The following is a 10042-nucleotide window of genomic DNA, read 5'->3' on the forward strand; positions in this document are numbered from 1 at the left end:
AAAAAAAAAAAAAAAAAAAAAAAAAAAAAAAAAAACCTACAAGAAAGAAGTGGAAGGAAGTGTATAATTACTTAAGTTTGAGAAAGACTGACTTAGATAATCCCTTGTTAACTTTTGGTGTACCTCCTAGTCTTTTCTTCTGACGACTACCATTTGTTGAGCAACTATTTGCCATGCACTCTCCTAAGAACTTTTCCATGCATTGTCCTCACTGAAACCTTACCAAATAGGTATTATTTATTATCCTCATTTTATAGATGAGGAATCTGAGAGAGAGATTATATGACTAGACCAGGGTCCCACTGCTGGTAAGTGGCAGAGTCAGAATTTGAACCTGTGTCCATCTGAATCTGAGGCCTATTATTTTTCACTAAACAGTGCTGTTTTCTTATTGAGAGTAGATGTAATCTTAGCACATAAAGTATACATTTCCTCTCAGGGAACTTCTGTCCTGTGCTGGAAGTAAGAATGCTTGGGATTTTTATGCACACAAAATTGCTAACAGACGTGTCAAAATAGTTTTGTATTTGACTTTAGATCTTCAGTGTTATCTAAGATGCAGGCATGTTTTTCTCCTTTGATTTGAAATATCTGTCCCTAGTATTTGCTATGCTGACAGTCTTTGTCTTTCTCCTAGGGCTGTGTGCAAGAAGTTTGGGCTGCATGTGAGTCGAATGATGCTGGCCTTCTTGGTTCTCAGCACTGGCATGTTTTGTTCATCATCAGGTAAGTAAAAGGGCAGGTGAGGGGATAGCATGTTCACCGATAGTTCACAGTCGCATTGAAAAAAGCTCTTGTCCAAATTTAGGTGGTATTTGTATAACATGTCAACAATTTTCAGAGTACTGTTTTCCACATGATCTTGATTGACCTTTATACAAATACTGTGGTATTAGTAAGATAAGTATTTTCTCATTTTTGCGAATAAAGACACTGAAACTTAGAAAGGTGAAACGACTTACTAAAAGTCAAAATTCATGGGTGGTAGAGCTGATAGTCTCACCAGGTTGCTTTCTGTTACCTTCTTGTATTAACCACTTACTTCCTTTTTTGGCCATTAGAAGAAGGAAAATAATTTTTTGTTATTTTGTTTAAGGAAGCTCTTTGTGCTTAAAAACCCTGTTCTTGAGGGTTCTGTTTTCTGCTCATTATTTGAGATGTATTCTATAGAGGTGTGCGTCTTCTGTTGAGCTTTTCTCTACAACAAGCTTTTAAAAATTTAGAATAAAAACATTAATCTAGAGTGGTCGCTTTCAAACTGTGCTGCCATCGGACATTTGTGTTCTATGTGCTGAGCCAAGGTGGCCTGCTGCCAAAAGGTAGTCTGTTGTCAATTCTCCAGAAAAATTAAGTTACTAGATATAATTGTCTCAATTTTAGTTTCTGCTTGTGTGTACCGGAATCTATTATACATACTACATATGCACAAAAAATAGTATCCAGCACCAAGTTATATGTTTACTTTTCCTTCATCAAATACATCAAAATTGATGTTCTGTAGAGACCTCAGGGCTTTACCCTGGAATAGCTTTGACAGCCATTATCCTAAATGTGACTGTATTCTTTTTACCTTCTCAGCTGGCAGAGACCTCACATTCCCCTGCTCCTTTGCCCTCTACTTTGGCAGGTGGAATTGACAGCTTTGGATGGCATCAATATTATTTAGTATTTATCTGTGAAGGTTGTACCTCATATGTTTTTTCAGTCACTTTAGTACTCCAAAAATTGATTTTTATGTATGGGTGATTCCTGGGAGTATCTTTAGTTTTGTTATCTCAGTTGAGGCACAAATAAATTGAAGGCATCCTTTGATACAGAGCCTCTGAACCCTTTTCTGAGTTTCTTAAACCTCACTGCCTGTTTATTGTGGTTCTTGTTGGAGTTGATACTGATTTTTCTTCCCCATATGTTAGGTAAAGCAGGCCTTCTGGAGATGGAAAGGCAGATTTGCAATTTTGTGCAGTTATTAGAAGCACTTTGATCAATCGTTACTGTTGCAGAGACCCTGAATGTGCTCAGTTCCCTGCTATATGTACAACAAGGTTATGGGCGATGGAAATAGTTAGGAGGCTATCTAAAGGCCAGACTATCTATGTCAGTGGATGCAGGATGCAAAGTGGTACTGCCATCCAACATCTGACCCTTGAGAAGTCTTCCTAGAATTCCTGTGGGGTACAGGTTAGGACCAGGACATCCCAGAAGACCGTCAGAAGATAAGCTTCTTCAGAAATAAATTATCAGCAATGGCTGTAAGTTTTTTGAAGCATATTTCCTGCCTGGAGATATAACTTGAGGGTGTTCCTGGGAACCTGCATAAGTTTTTTGAAGCATATTTCCTGCCTGGAGATATAACTTGAGGGTGTTCCTGGGAACCTGGAATTCTATAAGTTTTGGATTTGGGTTACAGGCCAGAAGAGGAATGGCATGGTTAGTATTGTGTAATTGGGACCATGTATTGGTACCTAAAAAAACAAGATTGAGAAAATAAGAAATGACTGAACTTCATTTTTTTAAGGTGTATCACTTTCCTGCCCATTTCTAATATATTATTGCCCAAAATATGTTCTTGGTTTTTGACATTTTGCAATGTAGGTAAATTTTTAGTAATTGGTAACTAATAAATCTCAAACTCTTGTTCCCTCCCTTTTTTTCATGGCAGCATTCCTTCCTAGTAGCTTCTGTATGTACACAACGTTGATAGCCATGACTGGGTGGTATATGGACAAGACTTCCATTGCTGTGCTGGGAGTAGCTGCTGGGGCTATCTTAGGCTGGCCATTCAGTGCAGCTCTTGGGTAAGAAACTAACATTTTCTCTCCCTCATATAGCACTAGGTAGGCATATAGTAAATCTTAATGTTGGATTAGCTCCATATTGTCTGGGTATCACCTAAAGTTATAGGAATCAGTTGGGCCTACAGAGAGTCTGGGAAGTGGAAGAATATTTGTCTTAGTACTTATTATTATGGTTAATTCTACTAAGAATAGTGACTATTAAGCATCTGCTATGTTAGGCCTGCTAAATCATTTATAACCTTTATCCCTAAACCTAACAACAACCCTGCAAGAGAAATACAGTTATTAGTGCTTTGTATATGAGAAAGTAGACTCCAAGAGTCTGAACAATTTGCCTTTAAGATTAAGCTTGCTTTTGAATCCAGGCTTTTCTGACTTCACAGCTGATGCTTTCCACTCTATACCACCCTGTGCCATGCTTTTTTCCAGTCACCCAGGCTTGAAATCTGAGTTTCCTTCAGTCTTCTTCCTTTCTTGTCCCAACATCTTTTTTTTCTCAAGTTCCTTTTACACTCTTTGTTCCTACCAATTCTGCTGTAGTTTGTACTGCCTTAGCTTCTTGCATGTCCCACTAGTAATTTAGAAAAATATTTTAGTTTGATATTAAGGTTATTATAAAAGTATTATATCTTCACTGTAAAAAAATAAGTAACAGATTGTATGGGGTAAAAAGAATTCTTAGTTCTTTTCTCCCTAGCCCAGTCCTCAAAGATAGTCACCGCTAGTAGTTTTGTATATATCTTTCCAGAAATTATCTTCATGTGTGTAAGTGTCCACACATATAGTTACATATCTATATTCTTAAAACAAAGAGAATTATCCTGTACATATGTATATCTTTTCTTATACACTGATTTATATTGTTCTTTATATCAGTTGCATAGCATTCTGTTTTGGCTATCCATTATTTATTTATTTATCTTTTTTTTTTTTTAAGATGACCAGTAAGGGGATCTTAACCCTCGGCTTGGTGTTGTCAGCACCACGCTCAGTGAGTGAGCAAACTGGCCATCCGTATATAGGATTCGAACCCATGGCCTTGGTGTTATCAGCACTGCACTCTCCCAAGTGAGCCATGGGCTGGCCCTTATCCATTATTTATTTAACCATTACCTTATTGGTTAGACATTTGGTTTTCATTTTTTTGCTATTGTACTCAATGCTTCAGTGAACATTTTTGTAAAGCTGTCTTTATGTACTTGTTGAAATTTATCTGTGGGGAAATTTTTAGAAGGGGAGTTATTAAGTCAGAGAATAGTTCATTTTAAACTTTCTTAATGGCCCTTTAAAGGCTGGTTTTGCTAGCTCCATTCCTTTCTTCTATTCTGCATATCATCCTCAAATTATTTTATTCCTGAAGATTTTATCTTTGGCCCTCTTCTATACTCTCTGCTCTCTCTCAGCCACCTTGATGATTCCCATATCTTTTTGTCTAGTACAATCATTTCTCTTGACCTTCACTTGTATATTCCTAGCTGCTCATTAGATATCTCCTGAACTCAATCTTCCATCCATATCTGTTCCTTTGCCTATGTTTTTATCCCAGGAAATGGTACCATCATCTTCTCAATACTGAGCCAGAACCCTGAAAATTATCTGTGACTCTTTTGCACATTGTATGTCCTGAATATCTTTTGAATCTATTTCCCCCCCCCCCCCGCCCCCGATCTCCCCATTCCTGGATTACTGCACAGCCTTTTGAATGATCTCTTTGTCTCTAATATTGACCCATGTGAATCTACTATCTACTCTCAAACTGGAGTTATCTTCCTAAAATGCATATGTGGTTTTATTTCTCCACTGTTGTAAACTCTATAATAGCTTCCCCATTGCTTTATGTCATAAATTTTATGTTGGCAAACTGTGGTCCATGGCCCAAATCTAGCTTGCCTGTTTTTATACATCCAAGAACTAAGAATAGTTTTTACATTTTTAAAGGGTTGTTTAAAAACAACACACACACACAGAAGAGCATGGAACAGAGACCATATATGGCCTGCAAAGCCTAAAATATATATTGTCAGGTCCTTTAAATAACAAAGTTTGCCAGTCCCTGCTCTATGGTGTCCAAACCCAAAGGTGACTCACAAAGCTTTGCATTATCTTCCCGGTTTTTACAATTCCAGCCTCTTTTTGTCAGTTTCTTCATTCCTTTCATTCTCTATTCCATGTATGTTGAACTTTGCTGAGTTCCCCAAATACCTCTGAGTGGCGCATTTTGATTGGTCTGCCTTTAGTTGTGATAAGTGATTTCAGCATTGCAATCAATCAGTTAGCAATCTACTGTTATTTATTGAATACATTGTGCTAGGCACTGATGATATTATATAAATTAGATAGTCATGGTTCTGCGCCTTTTGGAGCTTACGTTTTAGTAGGAAAGTCAGACATTGAACAAATAATTAAAAGTATGATGACTTATCAAAGGAGAAGTACAGGTGTTATGACACATATGGCAATAGGCTATACCATATAGCCTAAGTGTGTAGTAGCCTATACCATCTAGGTTTAAATACACTCTGATTTTTGCACAATGACAAAGTTACCTCATGACACATTTCTCAGAATGCATCCCCAGTGTTAAGCGACAAATAGCTGTATTTTTGAGAAGACATACCAGCTATATATATACACCTCACTATAATTGACAGAGACATTTTATTCTGTTTAGCTTGAGGTACATGTGAATCTGATCTGTTTCTGTAAGTATTTTAACTCCCCACTCTCTGTTTCTCTGTTAGTTTACCCATTGCCTTTGATTTGCTGGTCATGAAACACAGGTGGAAGAGTTTCTGTCAGTGGTTCCTGGTGGCCCTAATGCTCTTTCTGGTGAGTTTTCTTTTTTTCTTGTTTTGTTCTAGAGTTGTAATGAAAGCAACTTTTAGATGTGAAAAAGGGAACATTAGGAGTTTATGCTGTATTTCATTCTCAGGTTTTTTCTGTTAGATTTTGGGAATGTTTCCAGAGCAAAACTTTACAATTATTGGGGATTTTCTGCTCTGTTTTAGGTGCCTGTGGTGGTCATTGACAGCTATTATTATGGGAAGTTGGTGATTGCACCACTCAACATTGTTTTGTATAATGTCTTTACTCATCATGGACCTGATCTTTATGGTAAGGCTTTATGAAATTTGGGAAAGAGTTAGGTGATAGCTTTGGGGAAGAGTTAGGAGATAGCTTAATTTGCCTGAGCTTCAAAATTTTAATTTAGTTGCCCCATTTCATCAAATATATTTCTTTGCTGGTGATTGTCTTTTTCTATATAAAAATAGAATGACATTTTAATATAGCATAGTGATGACATGTAGCCACTCAAATATTTCTCCTGCTTAACGTGATTTTCAGATATAAGTTCTCTGTTATTCCCACCTTCAGAGTTTTGAGGACTCTGTTGGGTATGCCATGGTTTTTGATTCTACTCTTTTTTTTTTATTAAAAGTTACTTTTTTCCTCTTTTTATTAGAAAATCAATATGATAACAAAAAGAAGAAAATGAAACCATAATCTCATCATCTCCACATAGCTGTTAACACCTGGGGATATATTCATCCAGACATTTTCTATACTTATAGACGTTTAATGTTACTTTTTCTTTTTAAAAATTTGCATCACTCAGTATCAGGCATTAGGGGAGAAAGTCTGGAAAATCTGTAGACAAACCGTAGCAAATGGGGATGAGGTCAGCATGAGAGTGTGGGTAGTTTGGCCATTTTAAGATTAAGAGAAAAAAAATTGAGTGCTTTTAATCTGGGGATGCCTTCTCCAGTTTACCTCCATCTCTACACCTCCCCTGATGACTTTCATTAAACCAGCCTTTGAGCCACTTTTATATGGCACCTGAGGGTATTTGATTTAGTTACAGTTACAGAGAGATGAGCTAGAGATCTTTCTGATGCGATCAGCCAAGTCAGTAAACATTTTATGAGAGAGTTTTTTCATTAAAGTAAGTATAGTTTCTTCTGCCTTAATCTTTTGAGGGTTTTATAGCATTCTATATATGTAATTGTCTTGGGGCTCTGCTGTGACACAGGTTAATATTATCTCTATCTGTAGCCCTTATAGATTTAAGTTTTGTTACTAGCTATGTCCATCATTTGCCTGTGCCATTTTGCCAGTAGAACAAACAGATTGGATGAGGAGATTTAAAGTAAGAATATGAATGAGATTTACTTTAGCCTCCTGGGATTTTAGGAATATTGTCAGTGTAGATGGCAAATAATAGATTAAAATAAGAAGTGTTTTATTGGGCGAATTGAATTCACAAACCACATGGTTAGAGAATAATTGTAAGTGAAAGAACTTTAAAAGGCTTCTTTATGGCTCCAAGATTTCCAAGGATGTGAGAAAAGGCCCTAGCTTTAAGCTTTTGCCTCTAGATGTCTCTCTTTAGCTATGGAGAGTTTCCATGTTTTTAATTCCCCCTTGTTACTAAAAGTTTACTTGTAAAATTTTTTTAATTCTATAAGACAATAAAGGGTTTTAGACCCAGATTGCACAGTAGAAATCAATTTACATGGAGCCTATTGGAAACATAATATCCATTCTGTATGGGTGAATTAGTTGAGTTAATTTGTGTTAATTTTGAAAAATTGGCTTTACCTTTATAAATGGGTTATTATATATTGGTGTTCTGACTGCTCATTTATAAAACCTTTTATGAGAGTATATAAAAGTGACATTTTTTGTAGCCATCTAGATTGATGTAGCTTTATAAATCTAGAAATAATCAGACTGGTAGGGAAAGTAGGAAAGGAAGTATAAATTCTGACCTAAGTTTATGTTTTCAGTTTAACAGTGGATGGATCAGGGACCCTTGTGCTAGGTCTTTAGATCCAGTAGAGCAGTGGCCAGTCTTTCCTTGGACATTGACATTTGCTGTTTATTTCAGCCAGTGTTTTGCTGGGAAAGGGTCCCTGGGGCTTCTTTCTGCCTACTTTGATGAACCTGGAATAGCTTCAGTTCGGATTTTGCTATTTTGAATGTATAGGAATTGATCACTTTCCGAGTGGTAGCAAAGGCTTTGTTAAGACAGAGGAATTGTCATACTGGGAATTGCTCCTTGATGATAGAACTTTTGTGTTTTATCTCATCTTTGAATTTGACAAGTATCTTTGGTCTGCTTTTCATTCTTTTAAAGAGTATTAACTCCTTTTTGCTTTAGCAGGCTTTTAAAGAGAGGTCTCTTTCATCTTTACAGTAGGAATTCTTTATATATTCCAGGTTTGTAATAAAGATTTGTCAACAGTGAATGAATAAATTCTGGAGTATCTACCAGGTTACATTAGTGCCTTGATTACTATTGGGTGCTAGAACTGCTTTGGTTAGACCCGTTGTGCTGCTGGCTTGGGATTTTCTTGATACCAAATAAGAATAATAGATGTAAAATACTTTTTAAACCAAAAAGTACTTTGTGTCTGTCAGCTGATTTTGTTATGATTGGTGAATCTATTCAGTAAATATCAAAGACCTATCTTTTACAGATGCTTTGATACTGTAAAATTGTCAAACAGTGAGACAGCATCTTTTGTCTTAGAAACTCCAGCTCTATCACTTTACTTACATGTTTGGCCCTATCTGGCATTATTTTGCCTATTTTTCAACAATATCCTGCCTGAAGTGCCTCATTAGCTACGGTAGGCACACAGTTTCTTATCTGAAAATTAAAAAAGCATTGTGTTGATGGTTTTTACATACATTTCTTAGTGCTGTTTCTCATATGTAAGAACATAGTAATCCTATAAATATTTCTTGAATGGATGGATAAATGGACTTTAGTTAGAGAAACAATAATTAAATTGCTTTTGATTACCATGTGTCCTTATAAGACTTGCTGTCTAATAAGGCTACAGACACACAAATAGATAATTATGTTAATTATTTGCTACAGTGGGAAGATAGGTAATCATAGAAGCAAGTCTTTCTGGTGGTGTCAGGAAAAGTGTGGTTCTTGAGTCAAGCCTGGAAGGAAGAGTAGGAGTTTTCCTAGCAGTAGCTAGGGGAATGCATTTCAGACAAATGGAATATCAAGTATAGGAACTGCTGAGGCAAAAAGATTGAATATTGAGTTCTTTTTACAGATTTAATATTTTTACAGCATTGACTGAATTTTAGATAGAAACTATTTAGGCACAAACAAGATCATTTTAATCTCTCCATTGTGATTGTAATCATATAAATATTTACTCTCTCTATTGTTTCGGGTTTTCAAAGGTACCTTGCTATACTTTCTTGGCTAGGTAGCATATTTAATGACACATTCCAGACCTTAGCTGACTCCTTTTCTTTTGAAGCCAGAGGAAGGAAGAGGAGTACTTTTTCATAAATATTAATTACAATAGTTTTTGTTTATTGAATGCCTATTAAATGCCAGAAATTTTACATATACTCTCTTTTTCCCATTATAAAAACTCCATGAGATAGGCATTATTAATCCTTATTTCCAGATGAGGAAACTGAGGTTGAGATGATGAGGAACCTGCCACGTAGTTGAGTAAGTGGCAGAAATGGGATAAGAGCCCAGGGTTGTCTGATTCCAAAGCCATTGAGATTCTACGGGAGAATAAGCTTGCAAAAACAGAGAATAGGAGTTGGGGGAAGTAGAAGATAAGATCCAGTCTATTGGGGCCGGCCTGTGGCTCACTCGGGAGAGTGCGGTGCTGATAACACCAAGACCACAGATGTTGTTGTCAGCAAATATTTTTGTCTGGAGACTGGAGAGTAGTAGCGGGCCTGGAGAAGGCATGGGAGGACATTTGAAATGCTCTTCCCTGAAAAAGAATAGTGAGTCTACTCAAGGATGCCACTTTGCAGCATAGGGCAGGACCCCATTGTCTTTATGTGCTTTATCAACGTCTGTCACATCACTGGATGGGAAGTTTTGGAAGGTAAAGCTGAATGCCCTCTGTGAGAAGGCCCGCAGTTTTTCATTCTTGAAGTAACAGAGGAAAAAGCTTCACTGGGGTCTTAATAGACCTGCTTAGAGTTGACTGCCAGCCAGAACTGTTCTAGAGCCTTCCTCTCTTTTGTTAATCATTTCTATTGAACCTTGGTGGCTTTTCCCTCTTGGTGGTATAAATTTGACATTTATAAGGATGGCTTACTGTAATTTAGTTCCTACAGTTCTATAAAATTATAGGCCTGTAAAATGGTTTCCCTTCATTCAATCTGTAGAACGGTAAACATTATTCCTTCTTTTAGTCTCTTTCAAAGCTCCCTTTAGCCCATTTGAATGAAAGGGATTGAGGCAC

At 36.7% G+C, this 10042-nt stretch overlaps 1 protein-coding gene across 1 annotated transcript in view; it reads left to right on the forward strand.

The window, feature by feature from the left end:
• The window catches only part of ALG9 (ALG9, alpha-1,2-mannosyltransferase), a 99855-nt gene that overhangs the window by 18191 nt on the left and 71622 nt on the right, over nucleotides 1-10042 (forward strand). Inside the window, 4 exon segments of the mRNA XM_008577614.1 lie at nucleotides 638-726; nucleotides 2660-2795; nucleotides 5537-5624; nucleotides 5804-5909. Of these exon segments, the coding sequence (XP_008575836.1) occupies nucleotides 638-726; nucleotides 2660-2795; nucleotides 5537-5624; nucleotides 5804-5909 (419 nt within the window).

This window comes from Galeopterus variegatus, unplaced genomic scaffold (genome assembly GCF_000696425.1).
Source record: "Galeopterus variegatus unplaced genomic scaffold, G_variegatus-3.0.2 Scaffold1551, whole genome shotgun sequence".
Classification (NCBI taxonomy): domain Eukaryota; kingdom Metazoa; phylum Chordata; class Mammalia; order Dermoptera; family Cynocephalidae; genus Galeopterus; species Galeopterus variegatus.